This window comes from Vicugna pacos, chromosome 9, assembly GCF_048564905.1.
Source record: "Vicugna pacos chromosome 9, VicPac4, whole genome shotgun sequence".
Lineage (NCBI taxonomy): Eukaryota > Metazoa > Chordata > Mammalia > Artiodactyla > Camelidae > Vicugna > Vicugna pacos.
In genome coordinates this window covers 52,828,586-52,852,082 of record NC_132995.1, presented here as the reverse complement: position 1 = coordinate 52,852,082, position 23,497 = coordinate 52,828,586, and the positions used below count along the sequence as shown (strand labels likewise).

Sequence of the window (23,497 nt, the reverse complement as noted above, 5' to 3'; positions counted from 1 at the left end):
TTCATTATCAGACTACAGAGAATCTCATCTAAAAATTAAGTTTGCTTTTTCAAAGGTTACACATAAGTTTAAGTTTTCCAAAACCTATAGGACAGGTTGGTTTTACGAGCACACCCCTAAGCTGGAGACTTTTTCTATTTTAATTCTGAAGAGGGGAGACCAGGGCTGCTGTATCCTTGACCTGGGGCTCTCGGAGCTCACGCGAGGAGGGAGGAGCAGTTGGGGGTGCTCTTACTTTGACGACGGAGAGCATCCCCTCGTTGGTTTGCGGGTTGGTGTGGATTTCGAAGCTCTGTCCTGGGTTTCCGTTGATGATGGTGTAGGCAGCCCTCCATGCACCTGTGGCAGGATCGTCCTTGTCTTCAACTGTCAAATTGACAATCACTCCCACAGCTCCTTCCTCGACTGTGGCTTGAAACTGAAAACAAAGCAGATGGTGACTGTCACTGTTTTGGAAAAACAAAAACAAAAACAAAAACAAAAACCAGCGAAGACCATTTATAGTGTGCTTACCATATGCCTGGTATTGGGTACATGACCCATAGCATCTCATTTAATCGTAAATAACAGGGAGATGGGGATGCTGTGCTCTGCCGACAGGGGCTACGTTTCGGCTTCTCTCAGCCTTCCTTGCACTTATGTGAGGCCAAGGGACTGAATTCTCTCCTGTAGGATGTGGGCAGAAGAGACGTTTGCCAGGGCCAGGCTGGGTTTAGCTTGGGGGAGGGTTAAGCGAACAGCTGTGTCTCTTCTGTGGGTCCTTTTCTTCTACCCGGATGCAAACAACCACCAGACTGCAGGGGAGGGCGGAGCCCCAACAGGGAAGGAGCTTGGGTCCCTGAGACACTACATGGAGGTGGGTGGGAGCCTGACGTGAACTGTTATTGAGTGAGAAACAAACTTGTATGGAGTTTGAGCCTTTATGAATTTTTGTTGGCATTTGTTCTTATAGCCTGACCTACCCTAAATGACCAGGTGACCAAATAACCAGATCACCGTCACTCGTATGTGGAGGGACTGGGACTGGAACCCCAGGATTTGCCTCCAGAGCCTCTGTCCAACTGTACCACCTTCTCTCATGAAGAAAACCAATTTCACCCTTCCCACCCCTTGCCCACACCTAGGCTGACTTTAAAAAAGCATTTTCTAAGGAAACATAAATCAATTTCTTGGAGCCTTGTGGTACCTGTGTTTTTATTGTAATACATCTTAAATACTTGTTGCAGGGAGGTGTGGTGAAAATAAATCAATAAATGAAATATCAGCTTTCCCCTAGATAGAGAATTTCACGAGCTATCGTTAGCATATCCCTTTAAGGTGGAAGCACAAGGTATTGTTTTGGTACTTTACCTCTGATACACTACAGGTGAATAGTAATCTGTTTGCAAATATTTTACAAACAAGTAATACCAATAAGCTGACAAGAAGAAGAAATATCCTGGAATTTCAATTAGTAGGAAAGAGAATCTAGAGACAGTGAGATTTTGTAAAAAAGCCCTGGTGTTCTAAGGAAAATAATTTGAGAAATGAGGTTTCAAAAGCGGTGGCTGATTAATTGACTTGCAAATCATTAATCACAAGCCTTAATCTTGATGCCTTGAGGGGGATGGGATGGGGACAGGAACTAATTTGTCTATCACACTTCAGCAAACCTGGGTAAGCTGTTTCCCTTCCCTGAAAGGGGTGCTGGGACATTCTTAGAAGATGCACGCGGAGTGGAAACGAGGGGGGTGAGGAGGGACGCGGAGGGTGCCGTCACATAGAAACAGATGCAGGAGACAGTCCTCCATCCAACCATCCATCCCTCTATCCATTTATCCATCCTCCATCCATCCGTTCATATTCCTGCAAGCCAGCCAGCCAGTCAACAAATATCTGGCATATGGTTTCTGTGTCCCAGGTATGATATAGTGTCAAATTCTAGAGATAGACTCGTAAACAAAACAGACATGGTATATGTTTAAATACCAAAAAGTGTTAAGTGCTATGAAAGAAATAACATAGATCTTGGAGAGCCTGTAGCTTGAGGGGAGTGGAGAGAGGGGGTGGGTGCCTGACCCAGTCTGGGGAGGGTCATTAGGGAAGGATTCCATGAGAACTGAAGAAAGAGGAGGCATCAGTGAGGTGAAAGGGCAGAGAGTGTTCCTGGTCTGGACCAGCAGTTGCAAAGGCCAGTGGTGGAGGGAACAGAGGGAAGGTGGGTGTGGCTGGAGGGCTTAGGGGACACTGTCTGCTCTTGGACTCCAGAGGGGGATAGAGCTGGACCGTGCAGAGCCTTGTGGGCCATGGAAAGGCATTTGGAATTTACCTTGAAAGCAAAGTGAAGTCTAATCAAGGGAACTGGATTATGTTTAAATCTACTCCAGAGAATTCAGAAAAAAAAAAACTTTAAATATGGAAAACATTCAACACAATTATTCCAGTCTTTGTTAAGACCATTATCTGATTCTTGCATAAACTATAAAGCCAGTTTCCTTGAGCATCCATTTAGAAACTCATTATTGCTTAATTAAACACTCATTCCATTAATTCTATTCGATGTTTTAACCCCATTATGTAATTTAAGAATGGAAAATTAAATGGATTAAAACAAAATAGTACCATTTTATATTTCTATAGCAATGCTCACTTTGTGATTTAAAAACAATAGACAGACATTAATTTCCCACATCAGAGCAGGGGAATTATTGATTGTAACATGACTTCGTTAAATTGGAAAAAAATAAAGTTTCTTTCCTGTTAAAATGCACGGCCAATCAAATATGAGAAGCAAAATGTGTTTTTACACAATCAGTGTGGGCGATTGGCTTGGGACAGAGTTTCATTAGCTCTCTCCTCTCAGTTCAGAACTGAATTATTTTATTCTCTTTTCTTTGACAAGGTGGGGTGAGTTTTGTGATGGACATTTTGGGAGAGACTGCCTGGACTTGCCTCAAACTTCATCTATCACCAGGGGGAGAGAGACCTGCATTTTATTTTACACCAAGAATGAACACTTCCTCTAAGAGCAAAGAGTTGGTCTTCAAGGTTAGGGTTAACCTGACAGATGGAAATAATGATTGGCAGGCTGGAAAGCCACAGGTGGGGAACAAGTAACAGTTGATGACTTTAAGGGACAGGACACAGGCGAGCTCATATGCTTGACAATTGGAGTCTGGGTTCATGAACTGTCAACCCTGTGGCATCATGGAGAATTGATGATGAACTTGAAAAGCTGGGATGTAGTCATCCGGACCCTGGCTTTGGAAAATTAAAAAATAAGTTCCCAGAAAGTCTTATATACTTACATTTCTATTTGTGAAGATAAAAGAGTGAGGGAGATGTCATTAGAAATTTAACTTGCAAACACTTCCATGAGCCTATATTTACATAAAGGATGCAGCTTATTGGAAAAATCTACCTTCTTGCTAATAACCTCATGGGTAGAAACTGTGATCGCTATAAATAAGATAATACATTTAAGGATCTTGGCACATTGCCTGGCATAGAGTAAGGATTCAGTATTAGTTTGTTAGCAATGGTGGTAATGGTAGATTTTGTTCTGTATTGGATGAAATTCTTACTAGTAAATTGGAGACTGTGGCTCAAACCCCTGTGACTCGTTCTGTTCTGATCGCGGTCTGCCTTACAACGTAGTTGTCTTAGGTAGATATGTTACTTCCTTGGGTTGGTGTGGGAAGAAGCTCTTTGCTTTTCAGTTACGTGTACTTGACACTCACAGACTTGCTTGTCTTTGTCTTGCTGTAACAACAGACCTTTACCACCGAGGCGAATGATATTAACCTACAGAACCCCCATTTGGAAGAGGCAGATCTATCAAGTATCTGGCTTCCTTCTATCTACGATTAGGGTTCATCCTGGGATAGAAAGATGCAAGAACTCATTTAAATAGCTATTCATTAGGAGTCTACTGCATGTCAGAAAGTCTACCAGGCACAGGAAGTACAGCAGTGAAGGAGATGGACACTGTTCTCTCCCCTCAGGGGCTTCCAGCTCAGGAGACTGACTCATTCCCTCCTGCTCATCCTCTTTCTTAACATGTTCTGCTCACCCCTGACATATTCAGACAATTTGTTTTCTACCGTGTCTACTGTCATACATCCAAGGCTGCCTCTGTGACCAATTGTGGAGGCTTTTATGTTTCTCTCTCTCTCTCTTTCTTTAGATTCCACATATGAGTGATATCATAGGGGATTTTTCTTTCTCTTTCTGGCTTACTTCACTTAGAATGACGGTCTCCAGGTCCATCCATGTTGCTATAAATGGCATTATTTTACTATTTTTATGGCTGAGTAGTATTCCATTGTATAAATATACTAGGACTTTTTATCCAGTCATCTGTCAATGGACATTTAGGACATTAGGTCCATGTCTTGGCTATTGTAAACAGTGCTGCTATGAACATTAGGGTGCATGTATCTTTTTGAATTAGAGTTCCCCTCAGATATCTGCCCAGAAGTGGGATTGCTGGATCACATGGTAAACCTATTTTTAGCTTTTTGAGGAATCTCCATACTGTTCTCCATAGTGGCTATATACCAGAAATTAACACAACATTGAAAATCAACTATACTTCAATTTAAAAAAAGGGAATTTTTAGAAAGAAGAGGCTTAAATCATAAAATGCCTTTTTCCTCCTCAAAACAAAATGAAAACACATAGCCACTGAAGACTGGCAGGAAAATAATGCAGTTGGGCAGTGATTCTCAAACTATGTTCCTGGGAACCAAGAGTTTGAGAGATGGTGAAGGAGTCTGAGCAATGAGTCATGTATTTTCCTCTAAGCAATAAAGATTTAAACAGCCTGAGGAATCTGTTAATTATATTTTATCTGTTTCATATATTAGAGTTCTTGCCTAATACTCTGCTTTGAAAATAACCCATTTTGCTGTTGAAAAGAAGCTTGAAAATCACTGCCTTAGGGAAATGATGAAATAAATACTACATTTGATGGTAAGAGAAAAATAAAAACCAAGGAGCAAATATGCTTATATTGTTTTTTCTCTAAATGCCACACATGGAAATTTTATTTCATCTGATATTAACATCTCTCCTTCAGTCGAGTTCCTCTCTCTAAAAAAATGAAAGAAAAGACAAAAGGCATTTGTACATTTGATGAGATAATTGGAAATAGTTTAATTTTGAGATGCAAAGAGAGTTTCTGTAGGCATATGCATTTGACCGCAAACATCTGAATCTGGATGAAGAATGACTTCTTGTAGGAATAACAGCATGATCTGCTCTAAAGACTTAAGAATTTGGTTTATGCAACTCTGTGAATTTACAGGAATGGAAAATTCAATGAAATGGGGCAAGTTCTGATCTATCTCTAACTCACAGGTACATTCTGTAACTTCTCTGAGTCCCAGTTTGCTTATCTGAGGGTATCGGACTATAGCAGTAATTCTTAACGCTGACTACACATTAGAATCACTTTCAAACCTTCAAAAACTTCTCATGACCTGCGGTCACACATTGAGAGATTTTCCTCTTTGGAGCCTGGACATTTGCATTTCTAAAATCTCCCCCAGATGATTAATTCAGGGATGAGAACAGCTGCTTGGAATGACGACTAAGGTCCCCTCCTAGTGTTAGGATCAAACGTGAAGAAGATCTTTGTGACTGTCCTAGCTTGTGTGGGTCCTAACAGGTGAAGACCACAGGACTGGGAAAGCCACAGGAGGCCACTGGTGAGATCCTTGAGAATTCTCTACCCTACAAGTTCATAGGCATTGCTAAGCAGGTCAACGGAATATATTTGCTGGTAAAATCACAGGGCTATCTCCTAGAGGTCATCTTTTTCACCATCTCAAATAGAAATCCTGTTCCTATTAAGCAGTCATCCCATTGCTTTCCCTGTCTCTTCTCTTGACAACCACTAATCCACCTTCTGTTGCTATAGAGCCTCTATTCATAGAGATGGAATCACCCAGTATTCACTTTTGTGTCTGGCATCTTTCAATTAGCATGGTGTTTTCAAGGCTCATCCATGTTGTAGCCTGGGTCCACTCTTAGTACCTTTTTATGGCTGAGTAATATTCCACTGCATGGATGGACCACATTTTATTTATCCAGTCATCCACTGATCGACATGTGGGTTGTTTCAACTTTTGGGTGATTATGAATAGACTCCTCTGAATATTCAGGGTAAACGTTTTACGTGGAGGTATGTTTTCACTTTCTTGGGCAGATAGCTAGGAGTGGAATTGCTGGGTCACGTGGCAACTGTGTTTAAGGTGGTGTGGATCTAAGTCAGTCATCAACATTCATGGAGCACTTGTCCTGCACATTTAAACACATGAGGCTGTGCTCTGTGTACTAAGTGCACACTGCCCCCTCATCCCATGTGAGGGGAGGCAGTATTTGAGAATGAAGCTTCCTTCTTTGAATGGCACCAGGGGCCGGGAAAGAGGAGGATCTGTGAAAGCCTTATCTCTGACTAACCCACATGGAAGCAGCCTCTTTTTTCCCAACTTGCATGGGATATTGCTCAGCTTCATGCAGACACGAGACGGACACCCCGGAGCTCACAGAGAATGAGCCCTGCTCCGTGCGTGCCCCTTACAGCTGTTTCTAACTAGAGAAAGTATGTATTTAATCTCCTGAGCAGTAGGAAAATTGACACACTTGGTTAGGCTCCTGATGCTAACGCCCCAGTACAAATAAGGACAAGAGAAACCTTCTGCCTTCATTACAAGGGATTTGTACAAATTCACACATGGAATTGACTTACAGCTTCTAATTTATATTTCAATCCCAAATGTTGTCGTCAGAAGAAACTGCTCTAAATCCATTGTCTGTGTCTGCACCATTGATTCCTGTTTCAAATAGACCCCATGGGCCCAATTGTAATTCCCATTGGCACCGCCGTGTATTTCTTTACAGTGGTGGCTTGTGGAGTTTCTGAGAACATCTGAGTCCCATGGGGAGAAGAGATGGATGCGAATCATTCCCTCAGGAATCAGATCCAGTGAGAGAGGGAGGATTAGGAAAATCATTTTCTGTCCCTTCTGGGCTCTGATCCCAGGGCGGAGTAACACCAGAAGTCTATGTGGGGACGGAGATGCCCCACTGGTGTTCTTTCACATTAAAGAGAATGAATGAGGGAAAGTTACTCATGTTTAACACCTCACAAAGCTCGATCACCTATTGGCTGTGTGACCTTGCTCAAGTCACATAATTTCTCTGTGCCTTGATTTTTCTCATCAGCAAAATGAGAATAAAAACAGTACCTCCTCTTATTGGATTATTTTGATGATTAACTGAGAATATTTCTAAATGTCAAGATGAATGCCCAACACATTTAAGCAAAACAGGCACTTTGCTATAATGCACACAGACAGAAAGAACAAGGAAGTGAAGTTTGTTACAGCACACATCATGATAAGAAACGTGACCAAAGAAATAAACTTTGCTCTTTGGGTTTCTTTTTCTCTTTTTTTGGTTTTCAGTAGCCTAGTCTCACTAAATAACAATATTTCAGTTAACATAAATTTCCCTTGTTGTCTAAACTACCTGGAGTTGGTGCCACATATAATCAGAGGTGTCCTGAGCAATAGTACTGTTTGGTTTCTAATTGTATTTTTAATCTAATTTGGGGTTTCTCAACCTCAGTGCTATTGACTTTTTGGGTCGGATAAGGGCTTGTTGGGTGGGGGCCACACTGTATATGATATTGAGCAGAATCCCTAGCCTCCACCTACGAGATGTCAGGAACATGAGTTGTAATAATCAAAAATGTCTGTGGGGAGAGTCCAGCTCACTGGTACAGCGCATGTTTAGCACACACGAGGTCCTGGGTTCAATCCTCAGTGCCTCCTCTAAAAATAAATAAACCTAATTACTCCCTCCCAGCCAAAATAAAATAACTATAATATAATAATAAATTTAAAAATATTTAAAAAAGTCTGTAGATACGGCCAGATGTCTCAGTGGACCATGTGTGTGCATACACAATCCTGAGAGTCACTAATCTAGTTAAACCAGGTCAGAGGCTCCCTGCAAGTATCTGCTTGTAAACAGCAGCCTGTGAGCTCCCTCAGGGCGAGATTAACCAGCGAGTTGGTCCTAGACTCAAGTCTCATGGCAGACACTGAAATAGCATAACAACATCTTCCAGAGTAATTGAATCAGACATTGCCAGAAAAACATTCGAGAGTAAAACTAAAGACTATAATTATTATGAAAATTATTGATGCAGTTTGCATTACTCTACAATTTTTGGATTAGCAACTGATAATCCCTTTTATAAAAGAAGAAAGGCAGTTCTTTCTGACACTGGCCTGCCTCTCACTTTTCAATAAACACATTGATGCCTGTGTGTGCCAACTGGACTCAGGTGCAGCAGAGACCTGAGTCTTGCCACTGGGGTCTAGATCCACCATCCCTCTGAGGAGGAGGGACAGCCCTGTCACTCGTGGGGCTTTCTTGATGAGCCTCAGAAGATCAGAACATAGAAAAAGCTAGTACTTTGTCTTCTCTGTCAATAATAGTAACTTCTGAATGGAAACAAGAGTTCCCTCGACCATTAGGTTTCAAGGAGGCTCATAAGTAACTTGATGCAACACACACACATACACACACACACACACACACACACACTTGCACACACGCACCTTTTGCAGGAAGGGAGTGTTTCCAGAGTGAGTCCACCTCTAGCATTGTTGTTCTGGTAACACAAGTGAAAGAGGAAGACAGCTTCACAAACAACACAAAGGCAAGCTTTCTTCGCTACTGGCTTGCAACCTTGCGCTTTCTACAGTCAGGGAACGTGCGGAAGGTCAGTGTCATTTAAGCCCCAAGGAAGCGCAGAGTCCTGAAGTCACAGCAGGGTGGTACAGAGCTCCCGGGAAGAAAAGAAAAAACCATGCATGCTCAAGGGCAGCGAGTTCCAGGGCTCGCTAGCAGCTAAAGGTGACAGGTGGGCGCTGCCTCCTTCTGATGTAACGACCAGCTAGAAAGGAGGCTACCAGAGGGGGTTTGGTGGCCCCAGAGTTGCTGAAACAGGCTATAGGATGGGGATTTGGCTGAGTTGAGTAAACTCAAATAGCTGGGTGCAATGACGCCTGTTTTCTGAAGAAATTCATGATCTGTAGACTAAAAGCTGCAAAATGATTATTAGTGGAATGGTAATAAGAAAAGCTAACATTTGCCTGCTTCCTCGATGTCGTGTACTGAGCTGATGGCTCATCCACGAGGTAGGTTCTATTATGAACCACAACTTACAGGCGAGGAAACGGAGAAGTCCACTCTTTCCCCGGGTCACAGAGTTAGGAAGCAGAGAGACAGGATTCACGCCTGGGTCTGTCTGAGTCCAGAGTGTATGTGCTACCCTCTCTTGGAGGCTTCCATGGATGGTCCCACATTCCCAGGGACACAGTGAGAAAGCATCTTACCCTCACCTCTCACTGTTCCAATCTGCACAGCGCCAAGCCTTCTCCCAGGGGTAAGGAGTCAGCAGCAGGTGTTTCCCCCTGGTCATGTGGCTGTGGTTCAAGAATGGCCAACCTAAGTGTCCATCGACAGATGACCAGATAAAGAAGTCATTGTATATTTATACAATGGGATACTACTCAGCCATAAAGAAGAATGAAATAATGCCATTTGCAGCAACATGGTTGGACCTAGAGATTACCATAATAAGTGAAGTAAGTCAGACAGAGAAAGACAAATATCATATGATATCACTTATATGTGGAATCTGAAAAATGATAGAGATGAACTTATTTACAAAAACAGAAATAGACTCACAGACATAGCAAAAAATCTTATGGTTACCAAAGGGGAAAGGGGAGGGGAAGGGATAAACTGGGAGTTTGGGACACACTACTATATATATATAAAAAATGAAAGATAAACTGAACCTGATCAATACTAAAAGCATTTGCTCAGTGAAAGACCCTATTAAGAAATAAAAGGGTAAGACACAGATTGAGAGACATATTTGCAAGCCAAATCTCCGATGAAGGACTTGTATATGAACTATGTAAACAACTCCAAAAACTTGACAGTAAGAAAACAATCCAGTTAGAAAATGGGCAAAAGACACGATCAGACGTTTTACCAAAGAGAATAAAGATGGCAAATAAGCACATGAAAAGATGCTGAGTATCATTAGTCATGTAGGGAGATACAAATTATATACACAAATTATAATCATAATGAAATATTGTTAACACCTATCAGAAAAGCTTAAATTAAAAGTAATAATAACACTAAATGCTGGTGAGGATGTGGGGAAACTGCATTTCTCAGACATAATTTGTGGGAATGGAAAATAGTATAGCCCCTCTGGAAAACAGTTTGACAGTTTCTTATAAAACTAACATGTGCTTAACATATGACCCAGTCATTACACCTTCGGGCACTTATTCCAGCAAAATGAAAACTTACGTTCACACAAAAACCTGTACATGAATATTCATAGCGGCTTTATTTGTAATAGTTCCAAACTAGAAACAAGTCAACTATCCCTTAGTGGGTGAATGGTTAAACAATCTCTGGTGTCCACATCATGGAATACTACTCAGGTGATAAAAAGCAACAATTATGGATACATGCAACTACCTGCAAGGCTCTCAAGGGCAATATGCTTAGTAAGAAAAATCAGTTTCAGAGAATTACTTATTGTACGATTCCATTTATGTACTGTACTTGGAGTGAAAAAAATATAAAGGTAGAGAACAGATTGGTGATGACCAGATGTGGGGGGTAGGTGGGGACAACTATGAACTATTAGAGTAGCCCCTTGTGGTGATGGGGGAGTCCTGTATCCTTATGTGGTGGTGGTTATACATATCTCTACAAGTGATCAAATGCATAAACTATATCATACACATACAAACTATACCACACACACTCACACACACACACACAGAAATTGATGGAGACTGAATCACTTCTGGTTGACAGCATTGTGCCCATGTCCACCTCCTGGTCTTGCTACTGTACTACCCTTACAGGAGATGCTACCATTGGGGAAATTGAATAAAGGGGTTAAGGGGCTCTGTGTGCTGTTTCTGCAACTTCCTGTGTGTCCATCACCACTTTAAAATGAAAAGTTAAAAAAATTAAGTTGCTTTCCTATGTAAGCCTGAAATCATGCATTTTGGTGCTACATGGCTGATTTTACTGTTAATTTGGAAGGAGACCAACTTCTTCATGGTAGAATCCACTGTGCAGTTGGGCTCCCACACATTGTACCAGACTTAGATTCTTGATCCAAATGCACCCCATTTTGAGGGGCAACAGTTTTTTATAAACAGAGAGAGAGAACCACAGGAAGCTAGTGTGTTTCTCCCATGAGTGAGTAGCTCAGCAAGACACCATTTGTCCCTCTGAGTAAAGGAGATCATAATAAAGGAAGCGAAACAAAAAAATCTTTCAGTGGAGAAGGGAGCCCCTAGAAGAAGACACCCCCTGCAACATCAAAACAAATGCTTTCTTAATCTGGCTAACTTGGCCTTTCTGCTGATGTAGCTACTAGAGTGGTAGGGACTTTGAAAAGACTGCACATCAACATGTTAAAAGCAATAATTCTCAGATATGCTTTTCAACAGTGAGTAAGGAGAGAAGATATTTTTTGACCCTGTGAACCAACACACACAATGAGACAATTCTGAGGTTCTTAGTCGATAAAACTAACCCTGGTGCAGCCCTTGTTCCCCCAACAGCATGGGATTTCTCAGTGATGTGGGTTCAAAGGTGACAAAATGTTACTATCCATGGCTGAACTTGGGGATAATTTCTAATTTGTCCAACTGAATGCGCCAGTTCCATGGTGGACCAGCTGTAACCCAGGCATATTACCTGACCTCTCTAACCGGTCCTACACAGAGCTGCTGGCCACTGTCGTCAATATTCCCATTTTACAGGTGGGGAGACTGAGGCCAAGAGAGTTAAGGAACTCAAGTAATATCCAAGATCTGGCGAATGATGGAGATGGAACTGAAGCTAAGAGTCATCTGATCTTAGCATCTGACCAATCTCCACACATCACTGCATCCTACCTTGTGAAAGGACTCAAAAACAAAATTGGGATTTTGAGGTCATTAAAACAGTCCTTCTGGTCAAATCAACAATGTGAACAGAGAGACAACTGGGAACCAGGCAAATGAAGTCCCTTCCCCATCTTGTTACCTCCTTGGTTTCCATCTTGTGACACAGAATTGGGTCATTATTTCAAAAAACCTTATATTCTCCGTCACACTGCTGTTGGCGGCATTTGCTTCCTTGCTGGAATTTTAAAACCCCAAAGGTTTATCTTATTACTTTGCCCAGCTGGTGAATGATACTTTTAAATCTTTTTGTGGGAGGGATCTGGGATCCATGACCGTGACACATGGTTTGCTCAAGCAGAGATGAAGGAACTGCCTGGAGCCCCATATCCCACAACAGCCAACAAACACATTGGTGGCAACACAGCTGCTTTAGTCAGGGGGCTGCTGACAAAGTACAGATAGAGCTGCCAGGAGCTATTACAGGTCACCACGGCTGGCTCCCCTCAACAGTACTTTCTTGTGAGAACGCTGACAAATGTCACTCAAATGGCTGCTGGTGGAGCCATCCTGCGGGCCCCTTCTGAGGTAACTCTCCCCTTTCCTTCCCTCCTGAAGTGCTACTGCTCTTTAGGGAGCTTGCCCCGTTGACATGGTCCACATGAAGCTGTGTCAGTGCTAAATGAAAGAAGTCCATCATTTTTATGCCAGTCTTGCAGACCCCAGGAGAACCTCCTTTCCCTTATCAAAATGTTACGTGGGAAAAAAAGGCACATTTGAAATTACAGGATGGTCACAGAGCTCAAGCAAATGAAGTTAACATGATGTTTTTCTGCAGGCAACAGGGCCACAGAAAGGGGGAAAAATACCCACTCAATCTTATTAAAGCCCTAATCCCGAGATGTGCTTATGGATGCAGGGCAGATTTCCATGCCAACCTGGAAACTCAGGCAAGTTTTACTGCCCAGTTATGGCAGGATCTCATAAATAGAATTCTTCAGGGAGCAGAGTTCTGTCAGATAACCTCAGGGTTTCATTCTGTATCCTTTCCAACCTACATTCATTGATTGCACTGCTGGCTACAAAATGCCTTCCTTACGTTCCCCTTGAACCATGCCAGCAAACTCAAGACGGAACACGGAGTATGGGGGAGTGGCCTGAAATTTCAACCCAACTGTTATGGGGCAGGAATATGTCTCTGGGATGCTATAATCATCACAATGGCTGCTTTATTGAGCCACATGCCAGGCACTATCCTTGCCATATATTATTGGCCTTGATGTGAAAATGCTCTACTTTATTTAATCCTTATTACAAGGTGGGTACATTTATCTCCATTTTACTGATAAATAAACCAGATCTCAGAGAAGTTAGGTCATATGTCTAAGCTCACACAGCCAGAAAAATGGCAGTGCAGGGATTTAAAGCAGAGTTGAGACCAACACATGGGTCTTCAGAGCTTGACTAAATGTCTATTAACACAAGACGAATCTGTTAATTGCCTCCTGCTGCCAGTCAGACAACAGGCAGTGTATGGGAAATAAGAGTGATCTGAGGGTTTTATAAAAGACAGAAACTAAAATGCATTTCAGTTACTGACACTGATGTTTAACTCTGTTGATTCCAGGTTTGTTGCAAAGCCCCTTCCTTCTGCATCTAAGGCGTCAGCTCACGTGACTCAGCTTGTCAGTTTTCCACATAGATGGCTGAGGAGTTTTCCAATTGGATGCTGGGTTGTTCCACTGCCTGGCTCACGCTGAATAGCCTTGAAGAGATGGGATTTAAACTGTGCTGAGGATATTAGTCGAAAGTGAATAAAGTGGAGAGTAGACTTCTCATTTATGTCCCCAGAGTGATAAACGAGGGAGTGTAATTTTTTTCCAAGGCAAAGAAAATGGGAAACCAACGTGGATTTCAGACACATGAGAAATAGCTTATGAATTTAGATGATAGGTTGGTAGAAATAAATTGTACATCTGTTCATTCATTTTAATAAAGTGGAGAGATGGCATGCTGCGGCAGCCCTTGGAGAACCCTGGGTTTTTAAAATTATGGTCCTATAATAGTAGCATTAAAATTTGTAATGCAGCCAGTGGTTTTTGAATTGGAGGGAAAATTCATTTATAAAATAAAAGTTCAGACTTTGGAATGTAAATAGGAAAATGCAATTTTTCTTGACCAGGTATGAATTAGTCCTGGGAGGGTTCTACAGCATCTTGACCATAAAATATAGATTTTAAAATCTTACAAGAAAATTTTCATATGGCTGACAAAACTTCTTGGGGCAATCTCTATTTAGGTAAATTGCGCAGGTATGAAACCTATGGGTAACTGGCTTTGTTCTTTCTGCCTTGAACTTGGTGCTCTGTGTTCAAGGGCAATGGTAGATTCATATTTCCATTCGAAGGGAGTCTAGTCTGTTACAAATACAAAAATCATTTCTGCTCAATAGTAGAGACAGAAAAAAGAGAACTTTTAGAGACTGGTAATTACCAGTTGCCTCAAAATTTACTCATTCAAGGTTGGGGAGGGCATAGCTCAGTGGCATGGTATGCGCTTAGCACGCACAAGGTCCTGGATTCAATCCCCAGTCCCTCTATCAAAATAAATAAACAAACCTAATTACCTCTCCCCCCACAAAACAAAACAAAAATTAAATTTAAAAAAATTACTCATTCAATGAATAGTACTGAGCTTCTGATTACACGTGAGCCTTATGCTTGATTTTGGAGAAAACACAACAATCCTGATTATAGGTTTCCTGCTGACTTTAAAACCGAAGCATTATTAAAATTTCCCCAGAAATAGGTATTAAGCCCAGAGAAAGCTTTTAGACAGAGTGAGCAATTTCAATTTTATTTCACAAATTAGCCACTCAAGTTTTCTGGTGGGAAAGAAGTTCAAATAAACCAGCAGAGCTGACTGGCCGCGGATAACACAGTGCCAGCTAGGCCAAGCCCCAGAACACCCCGAACATGTTTTATTTGCTTCCTGATGAAACACTGAACAGATACAGATGACACCGTATAACCCTGCAGATGAAAAACATAGATTATGCAGAGGTTGTGTTTAGTCTCAGAACTGAGGGCAGTTAGCTATTCTCTTAGGCCAGTTTTTGCCCCAACAGGTAAGACATTCTCCCCAGATTTGAGGGAATTTAGATAATATCTCAGGAAATCACGTGGACAAGGGGTCTGGGATGTGACTCATTGGTGGAGACAGTCAGAGATGTAAAGGCAAAAAATAAACTGTCCACTTTCCTCACAGCAGGACTGTGGGGTGGGTATTGGCCAGACACAGGAAGATAAAGCCCCCAGCAATGTTGCAGTTAGCATGTTTTGTTGACCTAGGCCTAGAGTTGGAACGATTCTGGGCAGAGGCCTCCTGGGAATTGTTCTCATACATCTGTGTTGGTCTGCGCCTACTTCCCCATGCTGCATTCCTGGAAGTGCCTTTACTGGATCAGCGAATAGGAATCTCTTTAAGGTTTTCAATAGTGTCTGGACCCAGAGTCAACTCTTGAGCATGGATCTGCTGCCTCCTCCAATGGGATCTATTTTGAATTGGACACGGGACAAAGCCATCTTCTGAGAAAGAGAGATGGGACAGAAAAGAGATTTGAAGAGAGCAGAGAAAGTTGAAATCAGACACCAAGCAAGGAGCAAAAGAGGCTGTTATGAGTTAAACAGAAAGAACAGAAGACCCCTCCCCACTCCCACCTGGGTCAGGAAATCATGTGTTTATGACTTACATTCAAATATCGTCAGTTGATTCACACACCTTTGAATTCCCCTCATCGCAGTGCCTGGCTCTTAGTAGGTGCTTAATTAATACTCATGGAATACCTGAACATCAGATATGTCTAAGCACTTTCAGATCCCTCACCCAGTCATCCACCCAGCGCAATAGCCCGGCAACACAATTACAATCGTGTTATTTACAGGAAGTCCCCGAGATGGCTCCGCGTCTTAACACGCCCAGACTGGCTGCCAGTTTCCCTGCATTCCTTGGCCTCTGGCAGCGAGTCTGGCCTTAAAACAGTTACAAAGATGAAGAACATGAAACAGCCACATACTGCATGGCAAAATTAGCTAAAGAAATTTTTTAAAAAGCCCAGGAATAAGCAGCAACTCTGTTCCCTGGTATTTCAGCTGCTCCGATGGAAAGGCCTTCCGCAAGCCTGGCTTGAGATGCTGCATTTTCTGCCCCACCTCACTCTTCCTTTGCATGCCTCACTCACAACTGCAGGCTGATGTGGTGCTCAGATTCATAGCCCTTGGCCCGAGCTGCCTCCTGCAGAAAGCTCCAGACCTGGTCTCAGGAAGTGCAGGGAAGGGGTGGACTTGACCCTTCCCAGGCAACAGCGGCTGAGCCACCCCCTTGGGGACTGTGGCCCAGGGTTTCTCCAGCTCAGTACACATGGATAACCTCCCCAGCCTCCTGCATTGTTTTGAAGCAGAAAGGGGGAAAAACAGGAGTGGTGGAACTTACAAAGAGAGAAGAACTTATTTCCTGCAGGTCTGAGAGGTAAATACCAAATCCTAGGATGGGCAGATGAAGGAGACAGTCCTGTCACCGTGACACCAGGTAACAGGCTTGTTAGTCATAGTCACTGTCATGAGGGGGAGGGGGAACAGAAAGAATTCATCTAAAAAAATACACAGTGAGGGACTCTCTCACTGGTCAGGGTGTAAACGGCCATCCTTTAAACACATGCATTGGGGGTGTCAGAACACAGAAGCCAATAAACCAATCTGGGAGAATGAAGCATCTCCTGAGAGCATGGATCTTTGAAAAAAACACAAGAAAACTCATCATTTTGGCTTAAAGTTATATACACACATATTTTTTATTTGTATTTAGTTGGGGAAACACGATTAACTTTTATACAGCGATGTTCTGGTAAATGCTTAATAACTGACTTGAGGGGAGGAAAAAAGCCCTGATTTGTAGCTTGTGCCAACTTTTGTGGTGTAAATGCCCCACAAGGGCTGATTCAAACTACTAACATGATGGCACTGCACACAAAATTGGGAAGAGATGCTTTCACTCAAATCCTGCAAAGCGAGTGCAGGGTGGCTCAGGGCAGCCCTGCTCCTGATGGACTAGGCTAAGCTCATTGGTTCCCTTTGTGACAAGCTCTAGGTAGATGGAAAATGTAGCTTCAATCTGCCAGCACCTCTTTCTTCGGGGAATGATCCCACCCCATCGCATCAACCGCAGGTCTCACTTCCTTCCTCAGAAATGGGCTTGTGACCTTGGGTGGGCCCAGCATTTCATCATTCCCTGGCACTCAGTGTCTGGTTTGAGTGACCCTGAGACCCAGCACAACCGAAGACTTCTGTGAGAGTAGCGTTTGGTTCTGGGCAAAAGGGTGGGTGTGTCTCCCTTTGTAATAAGCCATGGGGACTTAGGCTTATGGGCACCAGAGGCCACATTCCCTGTCATGAGGAGAGAGCCTACTGGAGAATAAAACCAATATATAGGGACAAGCAGAGCTGAGAAATGGAGTGGCATGTAGATAGCATTCTGATGATGCTGCCTGAGCCTGGGAGGCAGCCACATCTGAAGTCAAAAAGCCCTTAGACTTCCCTAGTGATGAGTACAATGTTCTCTAGTGATGAGTACCTTCCCCGGGGAGGAGTACTGTGTCTTCCCCGGGGAGGAGTACTGTGCCTTCCCCGGGGAGGAGAACTGTGCCTTCCCCGGGGAGGAGTACCGACGCCTTCCAGGATGTTCTCATGCTAGCTCAAAGTGGGCTCTGCCTTCAACAACAAAATGAGCGCAAGTAGAGGATCTTTAACTCTGGAAAAACCAAAAGCAGATTTTCTTGAGGGAGAGTAAGCCTCTCGTCTGTCTTACTGTAATTGATTTGTCTTTTCAATTTCCCACAGTGGAAGGAAGAAAAGATATTTTGACCATTTCTATACGAGGCTGGTACAAGTGGTCAGTTCAGTTCGCTGGGGTTTGTTGAGGTTTTCCTCTGAGTGACAGGGCCCAGTGCCCATCATGTGGGAGGCCAGTGCTGGTCTATTATAAACCAGGCAGCTAACTGGTTCTGGCTCTGATATATAGATTTATAGCGCCGAATTGAACCTGTGTTAAACCATGCATCCAGGGGCGACTAGCAAAGGCATCTGTTCCTCTTTGCAGAGCTGCCGGGAAGGAGTGCTGTTTGTTAGCTTGGATTTAATGCAACAAATATGCTTTGTGCTCCCCCTGTGCACAGCGTTTTGAGACTGAAGGGGAAGATTGTGACAGATGTGGGAGCTCCAGTCTGGAGGAGGCAGAAATGGATACTGGAATGCTGATCCAGCACCTGCTGGGAAGGATGCTGTGATTGGGGCAGGAACAATGCTGATGAAAGAGGTAGTTAATTGTGACTGGGAGATTTGGGGGAGCTTGAGGGAAATGCATGACTTCCGAAAGTTTATTACTGGGGGAAGAGACTCACGCGGGGTGGGACACCTCTCCCCCAATCCCTGTGCTTACACCATACAGGCTAGTCCCAGCTCCTTCTTTCAGCCTCTCAAACACCCCCTGCATGCCTCAGGGCATTTGCACATGTTGTGTGCTCTGCCCCGAATGAACTGTCCTCGCACCACCCGCCCTCACTTCTTTTAGCAAATCCACGACTTGGAGGATGAGAAATTACTTCAGGACCTCACCTTTCTAGCTCCTAGCTTTTTCCCTTAGGTCAGAGCTCTCTGAACTTACCTGTGGGAGGCAGCCCTCTTGCACCACTTTAATACCTGCCCTCCCACAAGGCCTTGCCCATCTTATTTAAATCTTCGGCTTTCCGCTCACTGCCTGTGTTAGTGTAGCACTTGGTGAGAGGGAGAATGAAAACTGGGCCACTTTCAACTCTGCTAACTCAGAACAAGTATATCAAATGCACAAAGATTTGTGGACTCAGGGAAGCACATTATCTCATTAATGATCATGGAACTGCAGTAACGACAGTCATAAATTTAACAGATTTAAAAATTGTTACCAGAGATTGCAGACTAGGATAAAAATGACCCTAGTTAATGAACCAAAGTTTTTCTGGCTTCCTAGGACTTTGCCTCAATTCTCCAATGAGTCAAACCTGGATTTCGATCGAGATGTCTAATTAGCTGACTATGATAAGCCGCTGACAGCGATGTGGGAAGATTGTGAATGAGATATGCACGTGACTATATCCTTAGTGGAACTGTCAATATCTTCCCCAGAACGTCACTGTGCTCAACATCGGTTATTTGATTTGGCTGTTGAGAAACTAATAGAAGTCTAGTGTATCAGGGGCCTGGCTTCTTTCACTTCTGAATCCTGTAGAACCTGAACAATGTGTAGAATCTCAGCAGGTGAGTCCGGAGCTGGGCTCCGGAACCAGAGCCTGGAGGTGGCATCCTTGCCCCACCACACTGTAGCCGTGGGCCTGTTTCTTAACTTTCCTGTGCCTCAGTTTCCTCATCAGTGAAACAGGGATAACAAGAACACTTATGTTGTAGGGCTTTGTGAGAAATGAGTTAAGATGACTAAAGCACTTAGAACCGAGCCTCCCACAGAGAAGCACTTAATAACTGTTAACTCTAAAAAATTGATTATCTGGGTGAAAACATTTTTGCATTTATTCTATGCGCATGAGAAATGATTATTATATTTGCCCATTGGACCTATCAAAATAGAGATACGAGACCACCAATCAAATTAATTGGCAATTAAAAGACCTCTCCCCCTCTTTTTTCTTAGCATTAAACATTTTATTTATTTATTTATTTAAACAGAGGTATTGGGGATTGAACCCAGGACGTTTTGCATGCTAAGCATGTGCTCTACCACTGAACTATTATACACACCACTGAAGACCTCGCTTCTTTTAATTTGAAGAAATTGTGGAAGCAGAAAGAGTAGCTTAGACTTGTGTTAGCAAGCATAGGAGAATTTGTGTGTGTGTGTTTGTGTTACAGTTGTGTCCAGCGCTTGCACTAAACATTGTCCTGATTTGAACGGAGAGGCAGGTGAAGCCACGGGAAGCCAGGAGATGGTGAGCTGACACTGGAAATGTTCAAGCAGAGAATATGAAAATGAATGTATGTATGTATATGCATGACTGGGACATTATGCTGGACACTAGAAATGGACACATTATAACTGACTATACTTCAATTAAAAAAAAAAAAGAAAACTTCAAGTAGAAGCTGAGACTGGAGGTTATAAACCTGCGTCTTCAGCAAGACCCTGGTGTGCAAGTGTAAAGAAGAAAACTGGATGGATGTTCCCTGAGGAACAGCCCTGGCAAGGACTGCTAGGGAGCTGACCCGGAGGGCCAGACCATGGAATAGAAACGTAACAGCTGTGCCTGACTCAGGGGGACATGCTCTGAGAACTGGGTCTGCAGGCGCTGTGCCAGCGAGTTGGTAACCTTTTCATGGTGCAGAAGCAGCTTAGCGTGGGACCCTTAGCGTGGGACCCTTATCATGGGACCCAGGCTGTGGGCAAGTTCTTCAGCTCTGTGAGCTTCAATCTCCACACCCATGAAATGGGTATCTCAGGATTGGCAGAATGAATGACAGGGATATGTTAGGCTCTTAGACACTGCCTGGCTCAAAGCAGGTGCTTTCATACATTTGCACTGGCTTCTGGATGTTTGTTTAATAATGAAGAGGATGGGGGAACTTTACGCATAGACGTACACACAGGGAGAAGCCCCGCGAAGATGAGGGCAGAGATCGGGTGATGCATCTACAAGCCTATGATTGCCACAGGTTGACAGCAAACCACCAGAAAACTAAGACACGGGCATGAACAGATTCTTCCTCACAAGGAATCACCCTGTGAACACTTGGATCTTGGACTTTTGGCCTCCAGAACTGTGAGTGAATAAATGTCTGTTGATTAGGCCACATAGTGTGTGACACTGTTATAGCCACCCTAGGACACTAACACAGTCATTGTAGATGTCACCTCCTCAGGGTGACCTCCCTGAGCTCCATGGTAGGTGCCCACACTGTGCCCATCTCTGGTGAGTTCACCCCTTTCCATCTTGTCGCTAGGGCCATCTGTAGCTATATGCTGGTTGGCTGTCCCCACTTTAGACTGTCACTTTCTGAGGTCAGGGACCGTGTTTGTTAGGCTGGGATGTTGTGCTCACCACACTGCATCCCAGCCTAACACGGTGCCTGGCAAAGAGGAATCACGGAATATATTTCTGATGGATGGGCTGGTGAATGAATGAATGAATGAACGCACTTTGGAAAGTAACAATATAATATTATTATATACAATATGTAAATATAGGTACATTCAAGTAAGACAGGCAGAAGAAGATATTTCTCATAAATTCATATCTTCTCAGATCTGGGCAGGTCGACAGCAAAATAAAATGCTGCCTGTACTGGGAAAACTGATATTCAGCCTGTAACTGAAATAGATTTTAGTTTGGAAACAAATGAATTCATTAAAAACAATTCTGGATGATTTTGTTTAATCTCACTTAGAGGAATGAACCCATACAGAACTCTGGGGCTGTGGAATATTTTCTTTCTCATTTTTAAGTTCGAGGATAAGTTGAGCCTGTCTCCACTGTAATGACTCCTTTTATGTATTATTTATTAACCTTGAGTTTTCTTTCTTTCTTTTTTTACTTGACTGGTAGGGAAGTAGATTTAGGGCTCTCTGCTGTTGATGTAGATTTGTTTATTCATTTCTGGAAAGGAATTGAACTCCAGCCCTCTTGGCTCTCTGGGCACCACAGTAAAGTGATAAACTTTAAGGTCCCTCATGACTTGGTGCTACTGCGGGGCCTTGATTTTTCACCAGCAGCAGTATTTTGGGCCACAACGAGCCTGGCCTGGGATCTGCTACCAGCCTTGAGCAGCCACCCTCATCTCTAAAACCAGTGGGTTGGATGAGATTCTTTCTAAAGTCCCTTTCAGCAACATGGCTTTTTAAGTTTTCGATCGCCTCTGTTGCTTACCATCAAATGTTCAGAAGTTATTTGCTCATTCACCTGTTATTGGGTTATATGGCAGGCTGCGTGCTGGGGCCAGAGCAGGGGAACAAAAGAGACAAAGTTTCTTTTCTCGAAGAGCTTACATTCTAATTTGGGGACAGTGACAATCAGCAAATAAATAATTGTATGGCACATTAGGTGAATATTCCATGTTGCTAGAATAAAATATGTACACATGAGGATGTGTATGTATTAGAAAAGAATAGAATACGTGAAAGAATATTATATCTGATGGTATACACATAACACTATATGTAATATGGAACACAGTAGTATTTGATAGTACATTAGAAGCTGAGATACAACAGACCGTAATAAGGATTTACTGCATGAATAATAATTTCATCGCTAGTGAAACTTTTCTTTTTCTCTCTTTTTTTCCTAGTTAAGCTTTTGATGTTGCCACTGTGCTGGGCCCTAGAGACAGTGATGAATAGAATATGTCCCTAAATATCAAACTATCCAAACGGTATTAGGGAGACATAGTATGAGTACATGATTAAAAGGCAGTGTGGTAATACCATGCTGAGGGTTCCTCGTGTGTATAGGACCAAGGAGGAAGAAGAAACAGTCTGCCTGGGAGAGTTATAATTGGGGAATTTATAAAAAGGATAAATTGGGAGTTTTCCAGGCACAAAGGAAGAGAAAGACATTCCAGGGAGAAGGGAACAAATGTGCAGGGGTGTGGAGGCATGCCAAAGCTTGGAATGTAGGGGGAATAATAACTAGAATTTCAGTGTCATTTGAGATAAAGGTAGATTGTGACCAAGTGGACAGTGTTTAAAATCATCCATGAAGAAGACCAGTGATCTTACTTCCAACCTTGCTTGGCACAAAATGGTTTCTAGGAGCAGTGTGGGCTTGGATGTATCATTTTCCAACATCTCCTTCCTGTTACTCTTGGCTTTCTATTTTTGAATTCTTGAGTTCTTATTCTGCAAGCTGTGTTGTGGAGGTGTAGAAATGTTACATTCATAGAGTTAAAAAAATAGATGTTTTACAGCTTTGTGGTTGTTGCTGTCTTTGAATAGAAGCAGATGCATGAAGTCTTCAGAGGCCATTGTGCTATGGAGTGGCTCAGTGGTGAGACTGCCAGCTGTAGTAAAAAATGCTTTTATTGCCACTGAGCTGCTGCTGACCCTCTGAGCATAACCAAAGGGTTAGCAAAGGCACTGAATTTGCATAGAGGTTCACACAAGGATGATGAGGATCTACATGTCATGAATATAATTATGAAAGACTGATTAATGCAATAAATCATCTGGTTGTCTGGTCTACCTCAACAAGAACCTCGAAGATCCAGCCACAGGGCAGGTTACATTTTTCCACTTAAAAAAAATTCAGATGTTTTGACCTAACAAACACAGTTTATAATTGACATGGGAATTTTTAACAATGCAAGATTTCTCACCCTGCTGTCTATGAACAATTAAATCCAAGAAAGCACACACCACCCTTTTCCTTAGCTGGAAGAATCCTGTTTGGACAGCAGCTTCTATTTATA

At 42.8% G+C, this 23,497-nt stretch overlaps 1 protein-coding gene across 4 annotated transcripts in view; it reads right to left on the bottom strand.

Moving 5' to 3' along the window:
• The window catches only part of CDH13 (cadherin 13), a 1,012,485-nt gene that overhangs the window by 95,059 nt on the left and 893,929 nt on the right, over positions 1-23,497 (bottom strand). For all 4 annotated transcript variants that reach the window (XM_072967811.1, XM_072967812.1, XM_006207526.4 and 1 more), the window contains one exon: positions 236-418. In XM_072967811.1, the coding sequence (XP_072823912.1) occupies positions 236-418 (183 nt within the window). The remainder of the gene's footprint in view (positions 1-235; positions 419-23,497) is intronic.